This window comes from Dothidotthia symphoricarpi (assembly GCF_010015815.1).
Source record: "Dothidotthia symphoricarpi CBS 119687 unplaced genomic scaffold P153scaffold_1, whole genome shotgun sequence".
NCBI lineage: Eukaryota > Fungi > Ascomycota > Dothideomycetes > Pleosporales > Dothidotthiaceae > Dothidotthia > Dothidotthia symphoricarpi.
In genome coordinates, this window is record NW_022985008.1 from 1,586,733 (window position 1) to 1,613,685 (window position 26,953).

General features: G+C 50.6%; 9 protein-coding genes and 1 non-coding gene across 10 annotated transcripts; 1 reads left to right on the forward strand and 9 right to left on the reverse strand.

Annotated features, from left to right (window-relative positions):
• Positions 1-399: 399 nt before the first annotated feature.
• On the reverse strand, positions 400-2,852 carry P153DRAFT_329801 (uncharacterized protein; the record flags this gene model as incomplete). The annotated part of the gene is made up of 5 exons (XM_033665408.1): positions 400-707; positions 762-782; positions 834-1,001; positions 1,054-1,329; positions 1,379-2,852. 5 exons carry the CDS (start codon positions 2,850-2,852, stop codon positions 460-462), a joined length of 2,187 nt encoding a protein of 728 aa, XP_033529314.1. The 3' UTR covers positions 400-459.
• Positions 2,853-3,727: 875 nt separating this feature from the next.
• Positions 3,728-5,763, reverse strand: P153DRAFT_419496 (polysaccharide lyase family 4 protein). The gene is made up of 3 exons (XM_033672190.1): positions 5,332-5,763; positions 4,825-5,276; positions 3,728-4,772 (listed from the first exon to the last, which is right to left on the reverse strand). Exons 1-3 carry the CDS (start codon positions 5,552-5,554, stop codon positions 3,732-3,734), a joined length of 1,716 nt encoding a protein of 571 aa, XP_033529315.1. The 5' UTR covers positions 5,555-5,763; the 3' UTR covers positions 3,728-3,731.
• A 416-nt stretch (positions 5,764-6,179) lies between these two features.
• On the reverse strand, positions 6,180-8,519 carry P153DRAFT_279054 (urea active transporter-like protein; the record flags this gene model as incomplete). The annotated part of the gene is made up of 6 exons (XM_033662993.1): positions 6,180-6,700; positions 6,756-7,042; positions 7,091-7,458; positions 7,511-8,062; positions 8,110-8,379; positions 8,439-8,519. The coding sequence occupies 6 exons, from the start codon at positions 8,517-8,519 to the stop codon at positions 6,180-6,182; spliced, it is 2,079 nt and encodes a 692-aa protein (XP_033529316.1).
• A 709-nt stretch (positions 8,520-9,228) lies between these two features.
• On the reverse strand, positions 9,229-11,037 carry P153DRAFT_279715 (DUF1446-domain-containing protein; the record flags this gene model as incomplete). Its single annotated transcript, XM_033663032.1, has 2 exons — positions 9,229-10,880; positions 10,932-11,037. 2 exons carry the CDS (start codon positions 11,035-11,037, stop codon positions 9,229-9,231), a joined length of 1,758 nt encoding a protein of 585 aa, XP_033529317.1.
• A 406-nt stretch (positions 11,038-11,443) lies between these two features.
• P153DRAFT_362642 (MFS multidrug transporter-like protein) lies at positions 11,444-13,781 on the reverse strand. Its single transcript, XM_033667180.1, has 2 exons — positions 12,827-13,781; positions 11,444-12,777 (listed from the first exon to the last, which is right to left on the reverse strand). The coding sequence occupies exons 1-2, from the start codon at positions 13,403-13,405 to the stop codon at positions 11,614-11,616; spliced, it is 1,743 nt and encodes a 580-aa protein (XP_033529318.1). The 5' UTR covers positions 13,406-13,781; the 3' UTR covers positions 11,444-11,613.
• A 621-nt stretch (positions 13,782-14,402) lies between these two features.
• P153DRAFT_380739 (uncharacterized protein) lies at positions 14,403-15,350 on the reverse strand (the record flags this gene model as incomplete). Its single annotated transcript, XM_033669957.1, has 1 exon — positions 14,403-15,350. The coding sequence occupies one exon, from the start codon at positions 15,348-15,350 to the stop codon at positions 14,403-14,405; it is 948 nt and encodes a 315-aa protein (XP_033529319.1).
• Positions 15,351-16,511: 1,161 nt separating this feature from the next.
• P153DRAFT_392231 (uncharacterized protein) lies at positions 16,512-17,974 on the forward strand. Its single transcript, XM_033671132.1, has 2 exons — positions 16,512-17,057; positions 17,141-17,974. The coding sequence occupies exons 1-2, from the start codon at positions 16,991-16,993 to the stop codon at positions 17,800-17,802; spliced, it is 729 nt and encodes a 242-aa protein (XP_033529320.1). The 5' UTR covers positions 16,512-16,990; the 3' UTR covers positions 17,803-17,974.
• A 138-nt stretch (positions 17,975-18,112) lies between these two features.
• Positions 18,113-24,651, reverse strand: P153DRAFT_419501 (MFS general substrate transporter). Its single transcript, XM_033672191.1, has 7 exons — positions 23,895-24,651; positions 22,741-23,842; positions 22,638-22,693; positions 21,005-22,093; positions 20,197-20,824; positions 19,613-20,152; positions 18,113-19,150 (listed from the first exon to the last, which is right to left on the reverse strand). The coding sequence occupies exons 1-7, from the start codon at positions 24,358-24,360 to the stop codon at positions 18,373-18,375; spliced, it is 4,659 nt and encodes a 1,552-aa protein (XP_033529321.1). The 5' UTR covers positions 24,361-24,651; the 3' UTR covers positions 18,113-18,372.
• A 998-nt stretch (positions 24,652-25,649) lies between these two features.
• P153DRAFT_278435 (uncharacterized protein) lies at positions 25,650-26,122 on the reverse strand (the record flags this gene model as incomplete). The annotated part of the gene is made up of 2 exons (XM_033662953.1): positions 25,650-25,892; positions 25,973-26,122. 2 exons carry the CDS (start codon positions 26,120-26,122, stop codon positions 25,650-25,652), a joined length of 393 nt encoding a protein of 130 aa, XP_033529322.1.
• A 506-nt stretch (positions 26,123-26,628) lies between these two features.
• Positions 26,629-26,765, reverse strand: P153DRAFT_t5. Its single transcript has one exon. It is a non-coding gene; the product is annotated as a tRNA-Arg (tRNA).
• Between the last annotated feature and the right edge of the window lie 188 nt (positions 26,766-26,953).

A 26,953-nucleotide genomic window follows, 5' to 3' on the forward strand; every position in this document is an offset into this window, starting at 1 on the left:
GATATTTTCAAGAATATCCATAGCCTGGAGGAAAACGTTGAGTTTAACGAGATGGAGCATGAGGAATCCATGAACTGACGCGATGCGATCTGGCAAGCCAAGATGTATGACGTCACAGGGAGATACACGCTAAAGACGCGTAAAGTACACGCTACCATCAACATCTACTTACGCCCAAATCTTATGTCGCGAGCTGTCTCGATGCGTATCGAGTTGGACATGTTTAGCTCTAGGTCGCACTCACAGCCCTTGTTGCGAGATGCATGCGTCGGATCGAGTGCTGGACTTGCGACAAACCCCATAACAGACACTACGTGGATCAGTTGAATGCTTACTCACAGTCAACTTCACATGGTAATACAGCTAATTCCTAAGCAACAACCAATTCTAACTATCTCTGTCCCTGTTGCTAAGCTGTCCGTGTACTACAAAGTTGAGCACACCACATTTCGACGCAAGCTAAGACTTCAAAATCTTTGTATATGTTGGATACACAATGTTGAAGAGAACATCACTCAGCTCTTCCAGTACCTGGCTATCCAGTTGGTCGGACAGACTTTTGCTCATCTGTCCCCGTACAGATGTCCTCACGAATAACTCAATGTTTTCGTCGTTGCTCCAGACGGGATTCATGTATGGTTTATACATCTGCGTCGCCCGCGCCATATTTAATATGGTGATCGCGATTTCCTCGACACGCTTGATCCCTGGGAAGTCAATCAGCACGATACACTTCATGGCCGATCTAGATGGCCGCTCACCACAATTGCAAATGCTTCCCACTGGTAAAAGATTAGCTATGTGTTTCCAACATTGGCGCGAAGACATATTACCACTAGAGAAAGTCAGATTAGTGATCTTCCTCAGACGTAGAAACCCGATGTCGTCGAGAGAGAAGTCCGATGAAGGACCAAGGCCTGGGTTCAGTCGGTGTTGTATATCCTGCATGACCGTGAAATGTAGGAGGAGACCAAGGCATTCCGGACGCACAACATGGGTAGCTACACGAAGATTACTCGATTTGACATGATATCACCGGGATAAGTATCTTACCTTTGACAATCACATCTTCTGGTCCTTGCATGTTATCCATGGAAGCAAACTGTTCCTCAAATGTTTCTGGTGAGCTCAATGACATTACCCTGAGGGATTTGAGATATATCCAGAAACGACGGGTAGGAAGCTGGCAAAATATGTCTCTGAGATTGTCGCGTATTTTCTCTCTTATCGTTTCGCGAAAGCCTCGGGTACAGACATCGACTTTGATTCGCAAGAAACGCATCTTCTCAGCTTGATACATGTCTGTGATGAATGTTTCGCGAGTGCCTCCTACAAGGGTGAGACTTGAGTGGCACGGGAGTAAAGAGGCTCCACCTACCAAGCTTTTTGTAGGGTATCATAAACTCTGGAGGCTGCTGAGGAATATATTCGAGCATTTCTTTCTCTAGCTGATCCAGCGCCTCTTTCTTCAAGCACTCCTGCTCATTTACCCCGGGAACTTCCCTGTAAACCATATTCACGTCGATCCCGAAGTTTCTGACGATAGTCTCGAGTTTTCTCAAGTACACCAAACGCCCATCGGTGTCCTGGCGATAAATGTGCTTGCAGGACCGATCAGCGGGTAGCTCAAGATAGTGTTTTATGGATCTCATCAGGGATGGCGCAGACTTGTATGATATCGCCATTGTGCGATGTGCATTCTCAAGCATAACGTAGTTGATCCTGTGAACTTGGTCCGTATCTATCTTGCAGAACGGAAAAGTGAACCGGTGGTTTGAACGACGGGAACCATCTTCACCTGGCAAGAGCCGAATCCCTTGGGGAGTGATGCGAGAATACGAGTTCTGTGGCTTCCTAATGGGTAGATCTTCTAGTGTCGATATGGCGGTGGCAGGGTTGGAATGTTGACTACGGCTCATTTCATACATGTTTGTTCGCCATTCTTTGATGCTCTCACTACGATCTTCTTCCGCGTTGGGAAGTGTACAACTTCTCAAAATGAACATGAGCTTTGGAGTGATGGGACTGAATTCGTGGTATGATGTCCAACAAACAACATCGTACTCTCCCGTATTCGGATTCAGTGCGGTACTGTTTGGGCCTTCGTGAATATTGTAGCAGTTTTCCGTCAGGATAAACTCATCATTCGGATCTGACGGGGTGCAAAATGCGAGGAAATACCATTCCGTGTGCATTATAAACCACATCGCGTCGCTTGGGTAGATGTCTCTGAGCAATTGTTTCTGCCAACTCCCATCCAAATCCATCTCCAGATTGAGAATGGTCTTGATGCTCTGAAACCATACGTCAACTGGCTTTTGATATCCTTTCTCTTGCATGTATGCCTTGAACTTGTCTGTATCATCCTGCTTGTAATTGCCCGACTTGTCGCCATGGAAACGACGATAGAAGCCTGGCCCCCGATACTTCATTATGAACATGAACTTGCGTAGCATATCTCTTTCTGGGCGAGACATTGAGTAATCACCTTTTCCGGAACCAAGGGCGTCTCTGATTCCAGCTATGAGCACACTGACCCGCGACTCAAGTTTACCAATTTCCTTCTCCAGGTAGTTGAAGTCGGATACGTTCGAGAGGTCTTGATACATGTTTAACAGCCCAAAAGTGCGTTTGACCGGCGACTCGTTCAGTTGTGGCACCTTGCCTTCGAGGTCAAGAATATTTAGCACTGGACTACCTCTGTAAAGCTTGGTCTTCGTGTTCCGCGCTTTTCGCCCTGAAGTGGACCTGGAGTTGAGTTGCGGAGGAGCATATCTATGAGAGAAATTTTTGAGAATGAACTGTGGTATGAAGTGATGGTATTGTGTTTGGGAACCTTGAGTTGCGGCCATGATGAACAGGTAGATAGAGATAAGGCTGGAGGAATCGGTGCGAGGGTTTGGCCTGCTATGATAGAGTGCCTTGCAAAGGCCGAACCATACGTGATCATGAGGGGATGGGATCTAAATAGCTAAGAGGGGTAAGTAATAGTGTAGCCTAATCCATTTGCAAAGGTTGTTACTGTAGTGCAACACCTCTGCATAGGGGCGTTTATCATTCAGTCCCTATTGGCCAACATCGCGTTGGGGTGCCTCTCTCGGCGCTAATCGTACAAATGATAGACTGCAAATACGCGAAGGAGCGCTTCTCCAACGAGTCACCAGGCTGCTGTGCACACCACCAACTCCAAATGTATATACGAACCTACCGTTTACCTAAACATCGTCTCACCACCCCGCACCAAGCAGTGCAGTAGTAATTTCATGTGCTAGTAGAGTAAGAATACTGTTTCTGTGATCTTTCGGTCATGCATGAGTCTATCATTTGGCAAAATTCCACATTTAGCCCGTAATTCAAACGGATGAGGGTGTTGAACACGCAAAAGTCATCGACTACTCCTGCAGCGCGTTGATTGGATAGTACATACATTTCAACAGAGGTACGGATGTTCGATAGTTTTGATTAGGGTAAAGAGTCGTGTACTCAGATAAATGGAGAAACAAAAGTATCTCATCGAAATACATCGCCCCTATCTGGAATTTGACCACAATTTCCATCGTCACGAATCGATCTCTTCAAACATAGTCCATCCCCATCATCGAAAGCTCCAACCCAAAGCCGAAAGAATACCACATTTCTCTCATAAGGTGAAACAGTCCTATCCAAACACAGCAGCAATGGGCAACTATTTTGCATATTCAACAACTACAAACATACACCAAGACGCCACCCTACACCCACTCCAACACCAGACTATCCCAAAGCCATCCCCTCCAAAGTGTACTCCTCGTAACCGTAACATCCAACGTATTCACCCCATCTTTCAACCCCGCCGCCGAGACCGGAAACTCTAACAATCTCCACTCGCCCGACCTCGTCGCACCACGATACGTATCCTGGCTATTAGTCAAACTGGCACTTGTGACGTTCCCGACCTTCGCGCCGTTAAGCAAAAAGTCCGCACTACTCCCCTGCGAGAAGCCCGCAAGCGAAACGGTGAGTTTCGCAGCAGTGCCGTTGGATGACGAGTTAGCCGGGAGTGCGACGGGGAATACAACGCTCCATGTCCCGAGGGCAGACTGGCCGAAGCACCAATCTTCGTCGCTGGAAGATCCGACGGTGTAAGTCAAACTTGCAGGGCACTTTGCGATGCGTCCGTGTTCGAAAGGCGTAGGGCCGCTGAGCGCAAAGCCGTCTGTTTTGCGGTCGAAAGCACCAACTTGGAAGATACGCTTCTTCTGGCTGGTTACTTTCCAGACCGCGTCTTTAAGGTTGGTGCCCTTTGCGTTGCGGACGACGATGTCGTTTTGCGTGAAGTTCGTAGTCACGTCGGCGATGGCGCCGCCGTTGCCCCAGGCGTAGAGCCCGTAGGTTCCGGTGCGGACGGCGTCGATGGCGAAGCGGCCGTTTGCGTCGGCGTATGTGGTGTAGTAGTAGCCCTGGCCCTGGTCGAGGGTGGAGATGGTCGCGTTGTTGTTGTCGCCCAGGAAGACGGCTGCGCCTGCTGCGGGGCGTCCGTCGCTGAGAACAAGGCGGCCTTGAATTTTACCGCGGGATTGATAAGCGGTATCTTTGAACCATTTGTATGGCCACGCAGCATCTTCTTTCTGGGCGCGGGTTGTGGCGTCAGAGACGGAGCCGTCGTTTAGGTACCACAGCCATGGTCCCCAGGTCTTGCCGGGCGCAAATTCGTCACGGGATATGGCTTGGTAATGGGTGCCGTGGACCATGTTGAGTTGAACGGCATCTCCGGTTTTGGACTCGCGGTGGACCTAGGCCTGTCAGCTCTATGTTGATGGAGTTTGACGAATTAGGGGAACGTACCATGAGCTCCTGCTTGGTCTGATCACCGTTGAAGTAGTCTTTCCCAGGGTTCAAGTACCAACTTCCGACCTCGTTGCCATAAACGCCGTGGAAATCATTTTCCCTGACGTTAGCACTCCAGTCATACTTCGTCAAGTAGCTGCCATCTGCTTTCTGCCACGTCTCATCCTGCACATTGGTCGCATTGTTGTACTCGTCTAGAGACGGAAGGACCCCATCCTTGACATTGGTATGGCCGCGCGGGAATGAGGTATTATCAAGCCGCCACAGAGTGCGGAACTCGCCCAGTGTAGGAAGATCGCGGTTGACAAAGTACTGATACGCGCCAGCGAGATTATCGTAGATGACCCAGTGGAAATCTCCTTCGTTTGCCGTGAACTTGACGTTGATCCAATCGGTTCCCGATTCAACAATGGACGCGGATGACCAGCTAATGTCTGACGCAGCGCCATCTGTACTTATTGTCAGCCCAGATTGCCATTGAAACGATGGGCAGGGAACACATACTGTAGCTCACATAATGTCCGGCAGCCACCCCCACCCTATCCTTCCCCTTATACCACAGCTTCGTCCCATACTGCGCTCCCTGCGTAACATTCCAGATCTCGTTTCCCAAAATCCAAGTCTGATTCCCCGTCATCTGCAAAAAGCTCTTCGGCTTCTGCGCGCGCTCCTCCAGCGGGACCGCCGCAGCAAGCGCAGCAAGCCCAAATAAGCCTAAAGCATACATCTTAACAAATTGGAAGATTCAACCGCAGCCTATCTCTCAAGCATAATTCCAAGTCTGGGCAAACACATGGTAATATACATATTCCAAGATGGTTCTCAATCTCGGTCCTTCTTGCGCCGAACTTACTCGCGGCCAAATTTAGATTTCGCGGGGTAATGTAATAACTGGGGTTTACCCTGGAAATAACACCGCATGTATTGTTCCCTCAATCGGAGTATCGACGCCGGCCCGTTGGACTAGTTGTTTGGGCCAGGAACAGGGACATACTACAAGGCTTGTAGATTAAAGATCGATCCACGGACTCGCGCATGTTGTAAAGTTGGCGTGACTGGAAATCGCGACGGCTGCCTGCACTGAACGAGATTGGATTGCAATAAATCGTCCGGGGATAAACGGCCTCGGACATCATGGAGGATTTATCTGCTATTTTTGCGTCAGCGGACATGACGCTGTCATCTCGAAACACTCAAAGCGTCGTGTTGTAGCACCTGCCAAATGGAGACAACAACACGTGTGACCAAGGATCAACGAATCAAGAATCTAATATTGCAGAACGAAGAAACGACCGTAGGGTATTCAACTCCATAAAGCAAGACGCTCACAAGACACCAATTCGACGGGACATTCACCTCGCCTCCATAGCCTTCGCGTGCGCCTCCTTGGGTGTATGCGCCCCCGACCCCGACCCCGACCCCGACCCATCTACCTTCTCCCCCTCGACATAGTCCACGCTACGGGCACGTTTTACACCGCCCTTGCCCGTGATGTCTCTCCACATACCGCCAAAGTTCCTCTTCAAGCTCGCTCTTCCTTCCCAAAGCGGGTAGACACCCACCGCCATGCTCGAGCACAATAGCCAGATGATTCCCACGATAACCCAGCCTGAGAAGAATTTCTGGCTGAAGACATAACCCGTACCATAAAGGGGCATGGGCCAGAGGACCAGTAGGACGAGTGTGAGAACAGCGGTGGTGCTCTTGGCGATCTTGGACGCTCGGAGGAGTTTGGCTTGTTCGACGGCTTCGGCTTCCGGGGTGAGCCCCGTGTGTTGGTTAACGATAGCTTCAACGTCCATGTTTGAAGCGGCGGCTACATCCGAGTCGTCAACTAGACGGATAAGCTTCATGGAAACCCAGTCGTAGTTGTCTAACAAAGTGTTAGTATGGGACAGCGGAAGAGTGGAGAGAACCAGGTGACATACCAACTCCGAAGATGAGGGTTAGCACAGGGATGAAGATGGCGGGAGACAGCAGTGCGACAACATTTCCGGCCAACATGGGGTTGTTCGCGCCGGACGTTTCGACAGAGATTACGCCGTTATTGAGCTTCGAAGTAACCACCAACCAGGTTGTGATACTGCAGCAGAGACCAAGCACGGGACTCAAGGTTGCTGCCCAGAAGTTCTGACCCTTCCACAACAGGGTGAGGGTTGCTGGAAGAACAGCGCTTGAGATGATGACACCCATAAATACGTATAGCCAACCCATGCTAGTCAGTTGTTAGTCGAGTTAACAGCATATCGATAGAGGAGCTTACCTGATTCCAGCATAATGCAGACCAGTAGAGAAAGCAGCCATAACGACTCCAAAAAAGGCAACAGCAGAGTGCGAGATGTACACAAGACGCTTGCCGCTAGCTTTGGGGTTAACATATGTGCCGTAAATATCGTATGTCAAGATCGAAGAAACAGCAATCAGCTGGGCTGAGAAGGCGCTGGTGACAGCCATAAACACAATCAAAAGGGTGGCGACAGCGCCTCCAGATCCAAGAATAGCAGTTGCAGCATAGGGCAGCACAAGGCCTGCGCTGATAGATGCTTCATCCATAGGGTTGGGGTAGGTTGGGAAGGATGGGCTGCTTTGTAAGGCGAGAGCAGCAAGACCCATGGTCGTTGCGCAGAGCCACTGTTACGAGCATTAGTGATGGTAGACAAAGCTGATTTTGGACAAGACATACCGGAATGGCGAACCAGGAAAGCCCTCCTATGATGTATCCAGGTAGTGCGTGTACTGGCGAAGCAGCAATGGCCTTGTTGTAGTAACCATTGTCCATGAAGACGGTACCAAAGTTTCCGATGATGTTAATCACGAAGAAGATAGCGCCATCCTTACTTCTCATGGTCAGATAACTTCCCTCGGAATTTCCTGGCACAGGGCTATGCGCCGCAAGATCCACAAGACGATCATATACAGCCTTTGGTGATCCAAGCGCGCTGCCTGTAACGTAGGTCGTGAACGCAAAGACCAGGATGATGACAAGGAGAATGACCGTGTGCACGTAGTCCGTTAGGAAAGTGGCCTTGATGCCGCCGAACATGGTGTAGAAAACGACACCAATTGGGAGCAGGAAACAAGCTGCGGCTGTGGGGACACCGGTTAAGGACGTGATGACAGCCGAGCCGCCAGTCAGAAGCATAGCAGTGACCAGGATGTTGGTGAAAAGGCCGAACGTGATGTAGACCATATGTGTGGCGGTTCCATAGCGGGCTCGTACTGCTTCGAGGAAAGTCTGGAGATTTGTTAGTTTGAAATGGTATACTTAGTCGAGATACTCACATGAGCGTTTGGTGCCCTCCTTTTCAACTCAATTGCAACAGTCGCAAAGAGCAAAATCTGGACCGTTGCACCAGCAGCATACCAAAGTGGCCCAGAGACACCATATCGAAAGGCAATAGACGAACTCTGCAGCAGCGTAGCAGCCCAGGTCCATGAAGACACTACAGCACTAGCCACAAGACCCGACTTGACTGTTCGCCCTGCGGTTGAGAACATTTCCGAAGTCTGCAACTCATTGTTGTATCGTTTGAGGACCCACGTCGTGAGGATCTACATCAACATACATGTTAGTACACCTGTGCGAGAGACATAGCTGCTGACAAACATACCATGCCAAGCGCGAACAGAAACCCAATACCAAGCACGATGCCATAACCCCAACCCTGACTCAGAGGCGGAGCCGTTGCCATTGTGTTTGAGTGTCAATGAATTCAAAGCACAAGCTCAATTGTGCAGATCCAATGTAGCGGGATTGAGGTATCTATACTTCGATGTCCATCCCCACAGTCTCACCCATCTGGATGCAACATTTCGCTATCTCAACTCTACTCCAAATGCTCGCAACGTAACGATTGTATTCTACCGGTCGTCGCGCATGTTGATTGGCTGCAGATAGCCAGACGGTTTAAAGAGGAAACGCCCGACGAACATCGCACCCGCTCGTGGGCTGGATCGCTGCATCCTACGGTAGACTAGAAAGGTTGTGCTGTAAGCTGTGCATCCCTACAGGGTTGCTAAATGGCTGGACAGCTATAACTGCTTCGCTTATGCTGATAAGCTGCCATGGCGCCCTGGTTGCCGCGGGAGGAACATGTGGGTGGCGCGGAGCATTTCGGCGCACACGCCGTTGATTTGTTCTCCACACCCTGGCCGTTGTCTGATGGTTCAGCCCTGGGTATGGATATCGCTCGGATGTTGCAGAGCGACGGGGTTGGTGGTTCCAGTGAGGTAAGGTAGATAAGCGATGATACGTCTGGCCAATGAGAGTGACATCACGGCGGACTCCGGCATCGGCATTGTCTGTGTATCTCCACGGCTTCGTCAACGTGCATCTTGTACTCGATGCGTTCAACAAAGAGCAAACATGTGCACACGAGCAGCGGCAGGTACTACGGCATCTCAGATCCTCCCCCTCGCCCAGAATCGCAAGGGCACCTCTACCCATCTAGCCCTCAAGTACTCCGCACAATTCTTCCCCAAGAAATCCACACTCGTCGTGCAACTCACGCCCCGATCAAGATGGTCTTTGAGCAGAAAGTGCACAGCTCTCAGACCCGCAAACTCACATCTTTCTATCTTCCCGTCTTTGTACTCGTCTGCCAGCAACTTCTTCATGAAGTCCACAGATAGAAGGTTCTGAAGCCATGCGTACTCGTCCTGATGCCGGACCCAGAACCCAACATTGCAATCAGAGCCCTTGTCGCCAGAGCGCGCATGCACGATTGTGCCAAGCGGGGCATGCACAGTGGCGCCAAAGGTGCTCATTGGAACGTGTTTTGAAGTGGGATCTTGCATGGGCTGAGTTTTGGGGTATATCCTCGTTTCTATCGGTGGGGGGATGGCAATCGTCTCGCCCGGGGAAAGATGCACCTGATGTCTGACGTCCGACTGCGGGAGAAGCGTCACGTAGTACTCGAATACCTCTTTAGGAAGGGCCTGCCTGAGGTCGAGGTGCGGCGTTGCTCCCGGATACGCGCACATGATAGGATCGATACACGAGCGCGCAAACTTTGCCGGTGCCAGATCTTGTGCTTTTCGTGCTTGGGCGATTACGCGGAAGTCCACCGTCGCGGCGTTTTGGTTTGTGGGATTCTCTGCGCAGGACCCAATGGTTTGGAAAGAGAGCTTCGTGAAGTTGTGGACATGCAAGCCCATCTGTGTACGTATCTGCTGCTCGATCATGCGTGCCTTGGCGGAGATGTCAAGACCTGTCAAGAACCAGTGCATCTCTGCTTGGTACAATGGTTTGGCTGTGATGCCAACTTTCGTTGTTGGAGGAGGAAGTGCGCCCTTGACGCCTCGCAATGCTACGCGGTTCGTAGAGAGTTGCTCGAAGGAGATGTCGTCGAGAATCGCAGTGACATCCGAGTTGAAATACCACGGGCCCTGGATCTCGTACAGAAACTGCGAAGTGAGTGTGTTGACCGAGACCTCACCCCCAGAACCTAGATTCTTCGTGACAACGACGTCACCAGAATGTGAAATCTCGACAATGGGATACCCGATATTCGACCAACCCAGACATTCCAGATCTTTGAAGCCGGTATAGTTCCCGCCCGTGCTATACGACGAGCACTCTGACAGATGCCCAGCCACAAACGCGTTTGCAAGTTGGTCCAGATCTGTTCGTTGCCATTTATGCCACCAATATGCCGCCCCGATGACAGGACTCGCGTCAGACACTCTCCCACATACGACGATATCCGCGCCCCGGTCCAACGCCTGCGCAATGCCTAGTCCCCCGAGATAAGCCTGCGCGTACATAGGCTCGAATTGCCAATCGCCCAGCTTATCACCTGTGCATATATTTTCGAACGGTGAGTCGCCACGTTTCTGCGCCTCGAGTAGCTGTGGCAAGACTTCGTCTCCGGAAATCCACGCAACACTCAGGTCCAGTCCTTTCGCCTGTACCATCTTCGTAACCACTTCGTGCAGTCTTTTCGTGTCCGACGCACCCGCATTGACAGCAATTTTGATGCGGTATTTAGCAATATACGGCAGTGCAGGCTCGAGGGCTTCAAGAAACGAAGGCTCATATGCGGCGATTTGGCCTACGCAAATCAGTACGCTGAATTTCACAGTAAAGGTTGAAGGACATATACCATTGTTCTTTGTATTCGCTCTTGCCGTCATATTCCCCTCGCTCATCCAGTCACCGACCAGCACATCGATTGGATCATCCTCATAGTTGGAAGCCAGCATCTTCATCGCATCGCGACGGTCGGTTGTGGAGCCTGAGCATCCTATGGAGAAATATTAGCTCATGGAGATACCGGGAAGTTGAGTAATGTCAACACATACCAGCAATTCGGATACCGCGTTGCTGTGCCATTGTGTGTGTTCATAAAGGTTGCAGAAATTGTGTGATAGCTTGGGCTTTCTCGAATCTAGGTTGAGAGAAGAGCACATCTTGAAGCTCTTCAGCTTCAGAATAATGGATGACATACATCGTGGGACCTCGGGAACATGCGTCGAGTTTGGGATGCTGTGGAGTCGGCGTGTGCATGTCAGCTCGCGCCTGTCCCCTCCCGAGACGCGGGGAAGGTACGCTAGTGCCCTTATATATTGGAGCGCATATGCGTGGAAGAAACGCGACCAGGCTTCAACAAGTATGGAGAGATCTGATGAGATTCACGTAGGGCAAGTACGAAGACATAGCAGCTCAAGAATAGTCAGTTGTGGTATGATGTTGTCATTAAACCATTAGCATTAAAATCTTGTTTTTGCGATGTTTGTATGCAATACTAATATCGTCCTCTCTTATCCCATCCAGGGTCTGGCACATTAGACTGCACTTGTGCTAGGTTGTCGCTGAACTCTCTCCCTTACGGCACCTGATCCTTGGTGGTACTCGTTCTCTCCTGGGACGACAGATGAGTTGCCTTTATTTGCAATTGAGTTTTGCCTAGAACCTTGGATACCAGGCAATGCGCTGACCCTGCGGCCGCCAGTCTCCTCTCTCGCAGCGCCTAGCTGTTGGGCAAACGGACTCCTTTTCCTCAGCACCGGTCCCTTCCAGTAAATGACGTATACGGAAACGACTAAAAGCAGCGATATGCAGAAAAGAATTGTTGAAGCGTAGGCCAAATGCTTCTCACCTCCGATGTTCGAGTAGAACGGCACAGCAGGTAGAGTGAGGACGCCGGCGAGAAAGTCACGCGCCCAGCCATTTCCACCAGTCGCGGAAGCCGAGTAAGGACCGTAGGCACAGATCATGTAGTCGATGGTTGCCATGTAAATGGCGTAGTTGGCGATGCCAATGATCGCGGAGCCGATCATGGTTCCTACCCAGTGGATAGGCGGGCCGGTCGATGTCCACGCAAAAATGAGCAGACCAATGGGTAAGCACGGCGCGGTAAAGAGCAACCACCACAGTCTCGACTCATATTGCGCATGCTCGTCTCCAGGGTGCTCGCGTCGAAGCCTCTGATTGCGCTTGATAGCTGGGAAGAAAGAGATCCACGCCAAAACGTATCCGATGCCTATAGCTATGAAAGCTAGTCCAATAGCGAGGGCCGAGAACTTCCACTGGTCGTATACAAGGGCATATGACTGGAGGAACATGAAAATGATAGCGTCGGAAAATCCAGAGAGCAGGGAGAGCACCAGCACAATAGGCTCGGTCAAGAACATGCGGAATGGTCGTGCCCAGGTAGTCAGGATCTCTCTCGCGCTGAAACGCTCTTTGAACGTCTTGAGCTCGTTAGGTCCCCAGACGTTGACATGCTTGCCGATCTGTTCACCTTCCTGGCGGCGTTTCTTCGCGATGCGGTCCATCAAAACAGTCGTACGGGTCTCGGGGACTATGGCGGCGTGGAGAAGTTGCACAGCTCCCCCGAAAATCAGCTGGATCCAGATGGCCCAGCGCCAGGCGAGGAACTGCTCGACGAAACCACCCACGATGGGACCTAAAACCGAACCGCCGACTGACGAAAAGACGATGAAGGCCTGATTGCTGTTAGTATTGAGACATGGTTCGAACATGGATAGAACGTACGACAGCAAATTGCTGATTGTCTGGCTCCCACATATCCGCCACCATGGCTAGCGTGACCGAGCCACCCGCGGTCGATAGACCGCCCAGAGCGCGAAAGACGATAATTGTCGCAAAGTTGGGCGCAATCGCAACGGGAATTTGCCAGATATTCACAAAGAGCAGACTGAGCTGCAAGACCGGCCACCTGCCCAGCTCTTCCGACCAAGGCGCCCAAAGCTCACATCCAAACGCATACGTGATCAAGAAGACGGCCGCACCGACTCTCGCAGCCTGTGTACTAACACCAAATTCTTCCGATATACCGCTAAGCGCGTTGCTGTACAGCGAGGTGTTGAAGTTCATGGACACCTGGACGAGGAAGATGATGGTGAGAATGGTCCACTTTTTCCACGTGGGGAACGAGAAGCCGAGTTCATCGTAGCAGTCTTCCTCTGTGATTTCGTAGCGGTCGTCGTTTGCGCGGGTTTCGCGGTGTTGTCCATGTGTAGGAGCGTCGAAGCTGGCCGACTTCTTCTCTTGGTCGGCTTCTGTGGCGTGGACCGTGTCGGCGTCGTGAATTTGGGGGTGTATGATGGCCATGGTGCTCCGTGGGGTGTTGGATCACCAAAAACGTCGAAGGAGCAAAACGCGGAGAGGCCGGCGAGGGACTGTGGGGATTGTGCACGAGGGCGGTTCCCATAAACTTTATAAACCCACAACGCTCCATGATTTCTTGAATCATCGACGACCTGTGCGCAGCTCCCCAGGTGCTCGACGTCATCACACAGACTCGTGCTTACGGGGAATGAAGCTAGAAATGAATCGTGGGGTGCAGAGTTCCTTCGACTAGCCTCTCACACGAGCGACAGGCGTTGGGAAATATGGGTCGTGAGATCGAGACAAGCATAGTGTATATGCAGGTTGCAGGCGAGGCTCTACGTCATATTTAGCAGCCTCCTCCGCAGAGTGAGCAGGTGCTATCTACTCAAGTTAAGCAGCAGCGAGGTTTGGTGCAAAACAACACAATCTCACCCTCAAAACGTTGAGTTACACAAGCGCCTACAAGACCCCCAAGATTCGCGCTCATGTCGAAGCTTCATTCTAGTTGCTCATAAGCTCTGCTCATGTTGCATGCCAAGTCGCGCCTGAGATCTTAGTTGGCGTATTGTGACGTCACTCACTCACGGCACGGCGCGAACATCCGGAGCAGACATCCGAGTCTCACATGTGTTTGGCTGCGCATCTGGCGCGATGTTACGATGTTTTGGCAGGCGCCTGACGGGGCGTGCGCGTTGTTCGTGATGGTGGATCTTACGAGGTGGACTCGAAATGATGCAATATTGTGTAAGCGATGTTGACTTAGGGAAATGCTTTGTGAGTCTTCTCGTGAACATTGTGGATACGACTGCATTCGTTATGGTGGGTACTTTCATTGTTATGTTACAGCTGGTTTCTATGTAAAATTGCTCTTCGGACGTGGTCGTTAACCAACAACTGATTGTCTTTTTCGTGTCAACGTCCCTGTGTCGTGGGTGATGGTTATACCAGTTCATTCCACGTGTCCATAATCTTGCTGTGATTGCCTACACCATATCTATTAGTATATGGTCTCCACATGCAAATCTCGCTGATGAACTCTGGCGAACTGCTCCTTCATCCATTCGGCCATACAGTCTACCATATGCCCGTAAGATTCAGAAGCCTCGTCCCAAGCCTCTCCAATCCCCAGAGTAACGCTGATAAGACTACCACAATTCATGAGACGTCTGAGGTCGCAACCATCCACCATCTCATCCAAAGTCCTTGAAGGCTCTATGTCGGGCTTCCACCACCTTTTCTCATTTGATGGGTCGATGATGAAGAATGACTCAGCGTAAAGCAGGAGATCGAGTTCCCGCAATCCATTGCATCGTAGCACTAGCTCGGTCGGCATCACGACAGGGAAACCTCGGTTGGGAGCAAAGTGAATCTTTTTCACCGCTGCGAAGCCAGAATCATTCGGTACAGTCTCGAGAAAGTTGAAGAGATAACCAATGGACCTTTCGTCTGTGATGTAGATAGTCTCACCCGAAAGGAAGACTGGCAGTACTTCCTCTAGAAGACCTATCGCTATCTTGCAGATGTCAGGTAGAAAAGATGGTAATACCCAATGAGTAAAGTCTTCATCAGGAATCCAGACATATCCAAATGGAGAAGAGAACTCATAGATCATCTTTCGTATCTCGACAGGCAACCTATCGAGCGGAGACGCAACGTACGTGATCAGACCAAAGATCTTGCCATCTTTCTCGAGGCCGGGAGGAGGTATGGACTGCATCGCTGACATACTTTCTCGCGGTTGATCAGTCTTAGGCTGCCGTGTGCCGTGTCGGACTACGCTACTCCATGAGCGGGCCAAATTGGGTGGCACGCTCAGGATGGTATTCTTCGACGATGATAGGGCGGGGAAGTCGCGAATATCTCGAGGGCGCATGAAGTGAGTAGGATAGCAACTTGACTCATGGACGCGTGGGTCTTCATCATAAGGGATGATAGAGATACCCATGATGAGAGGCAGGGTCGAACCAGATTTGGAAGTCGGGATGGGAGTGTTGTTTTGATCAATGAGATAAATATTCCAGTGGATGGTTGGGTGGTTGAAATGGTTCACATATGAGGTTTGGATTCTTATCGTGTGAGCAGCGAAGCTAAATAGTACCAGAACGCATTGGCCTGGCCCCGAAGAGTCGCCCTGGGAGATCACGGCTTCCAGGAACTGTTCACACGGAGCTATGCTACAACTAGAAACGCAATGCCTCCAAGCTCCTGCACTTCACACAATCGTCAAATTCGTGACATACTCTGTGGGCTCCTACTGTATCTTTAGGTACTGGCAAGGCATCCGCTTCGAGAACATTGTAAGGTAGTGATGTGCAGGCGCTGTGGTTTCATATGATTCTACTCACAATTGTACGCCTTAATTTCCCCGGTCCGCGGTTGTGGCGTTTTGGGATCTATGTCAAGTGAGAAGACCTACTCGACCAGCTCTCACCAAACAGAATCGTTTTGATATGATAAGACTGTTACAACTTTCCCTCCAGCCTGAGCTCCATTGGCAAAGGGAAAAATGCTTGTAGGGGAAAATCAAAAGCTGGTTTCTATGATGATCATTCGGGATGAAAGTCCAGTTCTGACTTGAGTATCTCGCCTGCTCAACTCGTCCTAGCCACACCAACATCCCTACCCTCATCTAACTCTTTTTTGCATACATGTCTTATGAAACGCTCTAGCGAACTTTGACACTAGATTTAAGCTCAGTTCGACCAAGACTAGACATCTACCTTAGACATAAGTCACAAGTATGATAACGGAGGTGCGAACAAAAGTTCTCCCTTCACAAAGGCTGCCCGAAAACCACGTCTGAAGTACTTCCTTAGCATTTCTTAAAGGAACCAACAAGTCTGTACCGAGCTCACATCACTACTCATCGAGAACTCAGTTCGACATGGAGTCTCTCAAGTTTCTTTCTTGGAACATTTGTACTTTTCCAGAGCGTGGTGGCCAATCGAACAGATACTACTTATCGGATAATAACTGCCTGGCAATAGTATGGAGAGGAACATGACACTCTGGTGACTTATTTGGGTCAGTCGTCGAAGCATCGTGACTGTATCTCGTGTACCTTATGTTGTTTGTTGTCAGGCTACCTAAGAATAAAGCATGCTGGCCACGAAGAAAGAGAATAATAAACCTCCTAGTATACTTGCCCATATCCTATAATACCCCAATGTCAATCCGCGTAATCCGTTACTGTCGCAAATCTATCATCGCTCAATTCGTTCGACTTCCAGAGCAAACCTATGCCTGCTTTCACTGTGGCTGCCCGCCGCACGTGCCATAGACCTGTCGCTATAAAAGCTTTGCTCTTTGCGACTCCCGAGTTTTCTTTTTTTCTCTATCACAACCAACTTGCTCAACTTGGTCAACCCCACCTCAGGTTTTCCGACTACATCCAGCTCACTCACGGCCTGCTCAAACTGCCTTCCACTGCTTACCGATTACATCCCCTTGATACATTCACCTTTTGTCAACATAGTTGGTATTATGAACTCCAACAGAAACAATGGTGACTCCAGTGCGCCTTCGTGTGGCAGAGGTTAGTATCTCCTGGGCTCTATATACTGCGCGACTCTTCACTAATAAAACATGGTAGGATCCCTCAACGTTGTTATGCATGCCCCCAGTGCCGCTATCCAGGCTCTCATAGCCATCGGTAAGCCATTTCAACCACCCTTCCACCTCTCCAAGCCCCATCGTAGTCACCAAACCCACAAACTAACACCCCCATCTCCCCAGGCCCCACCACGGTATCCCTCACAACAGAGCGCTGCCTCCCGAACGCCTCACCCCACCACCCTTCCTTCCTGCGTAACATCTCGCTCGACACCGTCTCCCCATCCGAATGGAACACCCACGTGCTCCCCTACATCTCTACATTGACCTTCGACATCGCCTGCAACCCCGACGTCCACTACCTAAGCCGCATCCTCACTTCTCCACAGCTCCCACGATTGCACACTGCGATAACCACCCTCTCCCTCTCAGGCCACCACTGGTTCTCCGGTGTCATGCTAAACCGCCACAACAACCCGTACCTCACCACTGCCGCCATGCTGCCCAACTTGCAGGACCTGACGTTCACTATGCATACCGCGGGTGTCACAACGTCGGTGTACGGCGAGCGGCGCATGGTGGAGATTGAGAGGACAGATCCGGTGGAATCTAGGGCGCGTAGGACGTTGCGTGTGGAGAACGTAGTGCAGCGGTATGGAATCGATGCGGTGTTTGCGTGTGCGGCATTGAGGAAGGTTCGTGTTGATTACGTGGAGAGTGAGTTGACGTTGGAGCATTGTCGCCATGGGGATCCGTATGGTGTCATCGTGGAACTGCAGGCGTATCTGGTTAGTGGCTTTGCGCAGAGGGGTAGGACGGTGCGCGTGGATGTTCGTCGGGCTTGATGGGGGTGGTGGAGTACTGTGAGATGTAAGATTGTGGAATGGAAATGTGTTGAAGACTAGGCGCGAATTTCATAATCGCTTGAGAGTCTCCAAATTATGGTGTCTGATTCCATATGGGTAGTCAGTCGAAAGCGACACAAGGCAGTGCAAGCTACTATCTATAATTGACGAGATTCTTCGTGTGAGGTTGTTACATTGAATTCCTAATCCATAAGCCAATATGTTTGCAGGATGGTGAGTCACCAGCAACAACATCGCAGATGGGGTGTTTCAATCACATCAGACAACCACACCACGATAGACCATACATGTGAAATTGATACTCAGATACTACGATGTGATGCCGGCCATATGCTGCGCAATGAAACCTAGCTAGCGGACCAGAAGAAAGGAAACCCCATAACTAACCTCGTACCAAAGGAAATTCCAAAGCGACCCATACTATCCAACCATCGCGAAAACTACTAAAGGAAACAAGTCATCAAAGTATCCAGCACTGAGCTCCCCTCGTATGTATACCCAGCACCACATACTCACTAGTCTAGCGACACTCACAAACACATGGCCCTGTCAAAGAAACGCTGGGGTATCCTCCCTGACCAGTAGCAAGTTCCCTCTCATGCCCTTCTTCCCGCTCCCGCTCCCCTCGATTGCAGTAATACTTTTCCTCTCCCTCAGAAACTTGTCCGCCATGCGTTGTCCAGGTGTTGTCTCACGTTCATCGAGAACACCTCCAGTTGCTTGACCTTCGGCTTCATGGCTTGGTTCCTCAATTGATCTTAACGTACCCGACGAGATCTTGAGATGGAGTGCTGGCCGTCGAAGCTCAGAGGTTGGACGCGGCAAGAGCGTATGTGCGCCGCGAAGGTCGAAAGCACTCTTGGGGCGACGGGCGAGCTTTTCAGGAGATATGGGGCGCAGTGTAGCACGTACACGAGGACGAGCAGGTGATGTAGCCGGGAAGTCGGGGTTATAATCGAGGTTTTCGCTCTCAGCTAGATTGGTGGTGTATTGACCACCGTTCGGCGTGTTCGGTCTCAGCGAATTAAAGGAAAGAGGCTGCAAAGACTTGGGGCGCAAGTTCAAACCTAACGGAGAGGTGTTGGGTCTCTTGCCTCCATGGACGGAAGATGGCGTGACATTCTCCTTGCTTTTAGGATGACCATCACTCCTTCCAGTCGTCGTGTTTGTCGCCCGTTGCGTCGTGGGATGCGTGGACGGAACAAAGAGATCTGAGTAGACCTTGGGACTGGGCGTTGCTTTCGTCGAGTTTGGCGATGGTATAACGCTATCAGGAGATGGTTTTGAATTACGCGAGAGCTTGGTACTATTACTGCTGGATCGTCGACTAGTCTCGATGAACGGGAATCGATCGTTCATGCGCGATGACCTAGGAGTTTCGATCTGCAGTTGAGAACCAGACGACGATTGACTGGGAGTAGATGGCGTGGGCTTTCTTCGCAAGACCGGGGTTGAATCAGGTCTTGCAGGACGTCTATGTTCTTGACCGCTCCCAGTCGTGGTCGGAGTGTGACCCGTGGATAGTTCTTTGACAGTGTCTGGATGCGGATCAGATGCAGATGATGTTGCAACTGCGGAGATCTGATGTTGCTGCTTGGAGTCGACCCTTGTTATACGTTCTCCCACAGCTCCAACGGTATCGCCTTCGATTGAAGCCTCCAAGTCTGCTCGAGGTGTTGACATATCCAAAGATTCCCGCACGATCACGGTCGTATCTTCTTCATCAGTGTGTATGGTCTGCGTAGTTCGTTTCGAGTTGCGCTGATGTCTACCTGATGGCGTCGTGTACGACTCACGAATCCTCAGCTCTTCTTGACTGGTCGTTTCCATTCCTGAGACTTCATGTGAAAGCCAAGCCTTCCAATCACGGCTGGATCTTGTCGAACTTCGGCGACGAGGAGAGGGCGTGCCAATCACGTAACTTCGCACTGATTGACTCGTTAGGATAACAGCTGAACCTCCGTCATGTTGGCGTTGGAGTCCATCAGTTCCCTGGAAAGACATGACGCTGTCATTTGGCAGTATGCTAACACCATCCGTGTTTCGTGAATACACACTGGGAGACAAAGGTGACATCACTGGGTGTGGCGCGGGCGACGTTGGGAACTTGAACAACTCATGGTCATGGACGTGATCCGTGCTGTACACCTTTTCCCGCTGCGTGAAGTTGGTCACTGTATAATTTCGATTCGTCTCGCGTGGAAGGTCGGGCTCCTCAGTCTCGTCAAGTGGTGTCTTCCACCGACTTTTGGCCCTTTCTACGCGCCTCTCAATCTGTTCGGCTGAAGGCGTGGCGACGTGAGTACGATAGTCCGGCGTAGCTCCGCGGCTTCTAACTCAGGTTAGCAAGATGATAAATGAGTGATAACGGACAAGGATACTAACCCCTCAGGATCATCAACAGATCCAAGTGTCATGTCCTGATTGTCATGGCTGCCAGACTCGAATGTAGCTGTTGAGTCAGGGCTCTCATCCTCATCTCGCACACTAGCATTGTGATCCGGACATGGCGTAGCACGATGCTGCGTCGGCGTCACAGTGCGTATCGTAGACCTGATCGCCCGTCCAAGTGACTTGATAGAACTAGCCTTGCTCTGGACGCTTTGCGCTGCTGCGCTGGCTGGTCGCCGCGATGGTGGTCTCTGCTCACTGCTCACACTCGGTCTGAAGTCTCTACTAGCACTAGAGTGGATCTCTCTACCAGTGCAATGTAACTCTTTCGTTTTGCTTGACTCGAAGATGTCGCTATCTGCTCCTGGGGTTCGTTCTGCGAAATTGGCTTGAGCCTGTGTTGACTTTGACGAATTGATCTCCTTCATCAGCGCAGAAAACACACGCTTAGGGTTGATAGACGGCGTAGAAGCCTCCTCAGTCAAGCTCTCCAAAGCCATAGGATCACGAAAGGCGGTCAGTGATGGAAATGGCAGCGACTTTCTCTTCAGTGACGCAGTCGCAACACGCTCGCCCTCACTTCCAATGCTGTCCTTGGATTCGTGAATGACTGTCAGGCGCTTTATGGCGTGCTGCGTTAGCGTGTCTCCGGCAGACGACGAACCCCAGCTCGTCACACGCGATCCAGATGTAAGTGTGACATGAGCCTCGCTGTGAAGACTACGATTACTTCGGGCACTTCCGTTGCTGCTGCTACGTGATCCAGATGCGATGAAAGCAGGAGGCGCACCTTCGAGCGACGGCGTTCGTGATCTCGCTCGTAGCAGTGTTTCCTCATCTGGACTTGGAACCTCGAGACTCAAGTGCAGGTTGGACGGGCTAACATGGGTAATGCCAAGGTGGTTGCGATTAGCCTCTACCTGCTGTGGAGGAAGGATAGTAGTCTTGTTTGACGTGCGTCGAAACACCTTCTTGAATCTACTCTTCAAGGACCCAGAAAACGAGCGCCTTTCTTTTGGCTCCGGCTGCGGCTCGAAGTCATCGGTGGTTATATCGGCAGTTGACTCCTCGTACACTTGATGACTGACTGCAGAGACAGAAATCATGCCGGAGGTAGGGTGTTTGCCCTTTTCTTTCGTCTTTTCTTGACGCTTTTTGAAGGGCGCCAGAAATATCGACGGCTTGTGTTTGATCGAACGTTGTTGAAAGCCTTGTAAAACCTTGTCTCGCGCCTGGTCCACTGTCTCATCAGGTGCAATAGCAGTGGGTGGACGAAGACCTGCGAGTGGAGACGGCCGCATTGTTCGATTGGGGGGAAGGACTGACGAGATGTTGACAGAAGGGCTGACGTCGATAGAGGGCGGTGTCGTAAGATACTTAGCGGGCGGTCGAGAAATGGGTGATCCCGTCTGGATGCTGCTCGCATAATACATGGAGCGAGCCTTCCGTATCTGTTGCGAAGTGACTGACGATGAAGCGCTCAGGCGATGAGGCTTCGGTTGAGAACTTGGTCGTCCATTCTCGTTAAAAGAAATCGATGGCTGTGCTGATAATGGCCTAGGGGCCGATATGGGCATTTCTGGCATGGGATAGAAGGGCGGAAATTGCTCTGTAGTCATTGTAGGTGCTCGGGAATGACGTTGGGTAGTGGGCGGTTGCCCTGTCTTCTGGACATTCAGAGATCGAAAACTAGACTCTCGTTGGGGAAAGTGGCTGCCCTGAGAAGTGAGTGACTTGCGGCTGGCGTTGCTCTTGGACCTCGACATGTCAGAGCTGCGCTTGTTGTTTCGTTCAAGCGCGTCCTGAGCCTGGGCTCGAGCGAAGGCGGCGGTAGCAGCAGCCAGAGCATCTTTGCGAGCCGCGTCCAGGTCAAGAGGCTCTGAGATTGGAGGCGGGTGTCGATGGACAGTCGAGGTAGACTTGGAGCGACGAAGACGAGTGCCGGCGTCACTGGATGCTCGGGCCAGCATTTGGAAGACAGGATAAGAAAGTGAACGCTGAAGTAGAGCGGTAAGACGGTGGTTCCAACGTGGCAAAAGCCTGTTTATAGAGTTGTTGACAAGAGGTAGCAGAAACAGTCTAAGAGCACGACAAAAGCGCGTGGTGGGAGAAGAGACACATACAAACAAATGAGAGGAAAGTCGGAGTAGTCCCTGTATTGAAAGAGTGATTGCGCCATGTGTTGCGCCTACGTTGTTTGAGATCGAGTAGTTACACTCGTGCTAGTGTCGCGCAAGGAAGGTGCACAAGAGCACCTCACAAATTGACAACATGAGAAAAGGATCAGTAAAAGCCTACCTACCCAGACGGCGATAGAATAGCCTGTCGGTCCTGCAACGACAACAGGTTCAGGCTGGGCGACACGGCCTCAATTTATCGCATTCCATATACGAAGAAGCTCGGATCTTCTCAAGCCACAACACCAGCCAGGTTCGACGCAGACCGTGCCTTCAGGTAACACGAGCCCCTTCGTATGCATCTGATGAATGCGATCGTATCTCAAGGCGCGCGTCAAGACTGCCCTACTCGTCCATCGCCGAGCTTCTGCTCTCTTCATCTTCATCATCCTCATCTTCGTTCCGCACCTCAACGTAGACCGCACCCTTATCCTTCGCCGCAATTGCAAATGTCAAAACCGTGACACCAGCAAACGCGAGCATGGCGACGAAAAATGGTAATCCCAACCACACACCGTCCAAATCCCCGCCCCATTGCAGCAGCTGGTTCAGCAGCGGCACCGCAATCATCGCCCCAACGCTCTCCACGACAGCAATCGTGCACATTAATTTTCCGATATCAGTACTTGCTTGCCCACCAGCAATGTGGATAGCAATGGAACGCATAGCAGAAGTATACCCAGTGCCCAGATTGAAGATCAGCATGCCCAGAATAAGCATAGCCAAATGTGTAGCGATGCCCATGATCAAAAAGGAAATAGTAGTCAGCACAATAGAGACTCGTGCTATCCAGACATCCGCACTGTGTACGGAGAGACGGAGATACTTGAGCAAAGATAGATAGACAATCGGGATTAAGGCGGCAACAGCGACAAAATAGGTATCAGTACGGAACGATAGGAGATACGATATGTCCATCATACTCAATCTGTAGCGCATCAAGGCGTAGATCACGATGAGATTCATGCCTTGCCCTCCCAGGCTGTTGATCATAAACGTGAAAATGACCATAGCAAGGGTCCGGTCGCTTTTGAAGAAACGGACGGTGCTGTGGAAGTTCTGGATCTGGTCTTCAAGTTTTAATCCATGCCCCTGGATCTGCGGTTCGATGGCTTGGTCGTCGCGATCTTCGGGCTCTGACAGGTCGCGGTAACGCAGGGTTTCTGGGGAAATGACTGTGACGAGGACGCCAACCTGCTGTATCGCTAACGATATCAGGAGAGGCAGCCAACTGCCTGTCACGACAAGTTGTAATGCTAGCATCGCTGCTATCGTCTCAGCGACCAAAACCGATGCCGTCTGGTAGAGGAACATAATGGTCCGTTTCTCAGGCGGCACAATATCCGAGAGCATTGTGATGGCAAGGGCCATCGCAGTGATGGGACCGCCACCGATGAGGTAGAAGACGGAAGAGAGCCACGTGAGTTGTAGTGGGAGACGCGTGAAGTAGCCTCGTCAGCGTCAGTATGTAGATTCTTCCCATCGCGTCACTGAATTGCTCACATATGATCAGAACCCAAGCGGCCTTTAGCTGCAAGCCCACCAAGCTTGCCGTGAGTATCCTCTTCCTACCCACCCGGTCAGCCAGTGCCCCAAACGGCACAGCCAGCAGTATCCCCAGTATCGTATCGAACTTGTTTTGCCAGCCAACGATGATGGTCAACTTCTGCTGCACCACATCCAATTTGCATAACGTCTCCGGCACGTTTCCGTCCGAATCAATCTTAGATGGATCATTCTCGCGGTAGTAGTTGAGGCAGATGTTGGCTTCATAGAGACGTGTTCTAGGTATCTCGCCGAGAAATTTACCTACGTCAATAATGCTGATAACGAGGAAGATGGAGACGGCCAACCATATCCAAGGTCTCTTCCCAGGAAGTAACCGCAAAGAGGCAGGTGGCCTGGTGGGAGAGACGAGGGGCGATCTTTCGTTTGGAGAGTCTCGCGGTGAGGATGTAAGTGTTGCCATAGTGATAAGCGTTTATCGCATGAAGGGTACTGGAGGCGAGGTATCAGGCTCAGCGTGTACTTCGCTGAACATTTTGTAGTAACAGAAGGTCCAAGACAATCAGGCAGCCATCACAATGTTATCCCCCAGCCTTGGAAGCGTGGCGTTTGCATTGAGCAAGGGTCAGTATCTCATCACGATACCCATGTGATATCTTTTCTTGTTGATAGAAGCGCAAGAAAGCACATTCTAAGACCTTTCTTTACATACCTATATTCATATTGTTCTTGTTGAAGTATATGTTGGGGTTGTACTGCTCGTGCAGGAATTTTACGCTAGGCTTGCAAGCCGGGCGACGAACTGTACACTAGATTACCGAGGATGACCACTTAGTGGGGGCAGTCTTTATGAAGAGGTCGGCCAAGATAGGCCTGAACTCTGGACAACCCTGGAAAAAGCGGCTAATTTCAGAATAGTACATATCGAACTTGCACAGCAGAAAAAGTCTGTAAAGTGTTTCTATCCGCGCTGTCTAGGTAGCAAGATGCAAATAGATGAGAATTTCTGTGTTGTTTTTGTTAGGGCCTATGGTCATTGTGACGGTGCCAAGAAACTATGTTGTTCTTGTCTTTGAGCGGCTTCCTGATTAGGAACAACGGTCGATTTGGAACTGGTTATTTTTAAGGATCAAGGCCAACATTTCCGCTTGACAAATTTCCAGCTATGAGACCCAGCATCTTTTCACTGACAGTCTCGTTGTGCTGTAGACCCCCTTCTACATATTCTGCGAAGCATTAAACTAATATTACGAGGAAAAGCATGATGGTTGCTCATTTCCGAAACTCGCTTCACATACCTCACTTGGTTTTTCCCTATCCGAACGCGGCTCGCAATATTTACACTTTGATATCCAGATCTGGACCTACTTTATTGACTGCATTCGTAGTGAAGTCCGAAAAGAATGGAGCAGGAAATTCTTCCTGTCGAACTTGCTACTAGTTTCACCGCCGCGCCGGTTTGTCCAAGTCCAACAGTGACTAGGCTTTTGCTTCAAAAGGTGCTGACATTGATTACCTCGATCCATGTCTGAAGCTTGTGCCAAAGATGGAGGGCCCATACAATGAGCAAAGTGTGTGCGAGATGGACAGTTTTACTAAGGATAACGGCGTATGTCAGAAGATGCGATATAGTTTATCTCGAGGTCTTCCCCCAAAGTCTTCCAGAACTTGCAAAAGACACCCAAACAACTTCAAAATCAACCCATCAATCCCCCCAACTACCAACCCAGCATCTCAAACCTCTACTCCCCATCATTCCCCCAGCGCTTGAACGGCCTTCCCCTGCTCAATAACACACACCTCCACGCCCGCCGTAACTACCAAACTCTCCACATCAAACAAATACTCCTCGTCCTTCTTCACAACATCAAGGTAAAACGGATCCCTATACGCCTCCTCAAAGTCCTCATACCTCCTCACCCAAAAGTCCGCCATGCCATCATACGAGAGCGTAGGCTGGCTGAGCAGGGCTTTGTGCGCGGAGGTGGTGTGGTACTGGATTATATCAGCAGTATCTACATGGCGGGTGGAGATTCCGAGAACAGTGTATCCAGGAAATTGCGGGAGTGTGTTACCTGGACGTATTTCACGACACCGTGGCGTTGGAGCCAGGATGTTATGAGAGGGCCGTGTTTGTGCGCCCAGTGGTGGTTGAATTCGGATTCGGAGAGCTTGGGGTTGCGGTTTGCTAGGACGGTTACGCGGATGAGCTGCTCGGATGACATTTTGTGGGGGGATTGTCTGGGGATAGAAGAGAGTGTTGGAGAGCGTTTCAAAGGCGTGTGGATGTGTCTTCTTTACGCGGGAAACTGTCCATACTCGCTATGAGTGGTGACGTCATGTGTTTCTAATGAATGTATATGTAGAATTCATGGGAGGGAGATGAAATATGTCACGGAAAGGTCGGTGCGACAAAGTGCGATTGTGACGATGATAGATATCAGGAAGACAGGGGTTTGGATTTGCTTACCAGTTGATAGATGACAGTAAGGAAACAAAGAACGTGCCACGTTTTTGTGTGTTATCAGCATTGGAGGGTTTCGCCGTGTTTGAACCTGGAGCTGTACCAGTCTACGCATGAGGTCTGGAAAAGAGAACAAATCTTAGCTTGAGAACGCTCATCCTGACACGAAGCGTTAAACACCAACAAGAACAAAAAAACAACAAGCAAGAAGATGCAGAACAATACTCAGTCTACATCCGAGCAAGAGCCATGGATTTGCAAAAAACAAGGGCCGAACCGGAGTCGAACCGGTGACTTCGGGAAGACGGCTTTGGTGAGCTGCAGTCCTACACTGTGTATTTGTTAGACGGAGTTGTGGAGTGAAGATATAGGTGAACTAACCTCTACCACTGAGTTACCGGCCCGGTATTGGATGACTCATTTTTGAAATTCGACGTTTATATTCGTATTTTTCGAAATACAAAACTCTGCCATTTGTGTGTTTCTTTCTAGAAGTACACATTATACTGCATGCAGAGTGGGGGATGCGGGGTACTGCGCGACTCGTAACAAAAGTGGTTCGCCAACACATTTAGTACCTTATGATGTCCCT

Excerpts from the sequence above, each read along its gene's own strand:
- P153DRAFT_419496 (XM_033672190.1), bottom strand. The coding sequence starts at position 5,554 with ATGTATGCTTTAGGCTTATTTGGGCTTGCTGCGCTTGCTGCGGCGGTC. Across the intron at positions 5,277-5,331 it reads CGGACATTATGTGAGCTACA|ATGGCGCTGCGTCAGACATT; the intron begins GTATGTGTTCCC and ends CAATAAGTACAG. Across the intron at positions 4,773-4,824 it reads AGACCAAGCAGGAGCTCATG|GTCCACCGCGAGTCCAAAAC; the intron begins GTACGTTCCCCT and ends TGACAGGCCTAG.
- P153DRAFT_362642 (XM_033667180.1), bottom strand. The coding sequence starts at position 13,405 with ATGGCCATCATACACCCCCAAATTCACGACGCCGACACGGTCCACGCC. Across the intron at positions 12,778-12,826 it reads ACAATCAGCAATTTGCTGTC|GCCTTCATCGTCTTTTCGTC; the intron begins GTACGTTCTATC and ends AACAGCAATCAG.
- P153DRAFT_392231 (XM_033671132.1), top strand. The coding sequence starts at position 16,991 with ATGGTAGGATCCCTCAACGTTGTTATGCATGCCCCCAGTGCCGCTATC. Across the intron at positions 17,058-17,140 it reads CCAGGCTCTCATAGCCATCG|GCCCCACCACGGTATCCCTC; the intron begins GTAAGCCATTTC and ends CCATCTCCCCAG.
- P153DRAFT_419501 (XM_033672191.1), bottom strand. The coding sequence starts at position 24,360 with ATGGCAACACTTACATCCTCACCGCGAGACTCTCCAAACGAAAGATCG. Across the intron at positions 20,153-20,196 it reads CCTGAGGGGTTAGTATCCTT|CCGCGGAGCTACGCCGGACT; the intron begins GTCCGTTATCAC and ends CTGAGTTAGAAG. Across the intron at positions 19,151-19,612 it reads GAGCTGAGGATTCGTGAGTC|TCGACGATCCAGCAGTAATA; the intron begins GTACACGACGCC and ends CATCGAGACTAG.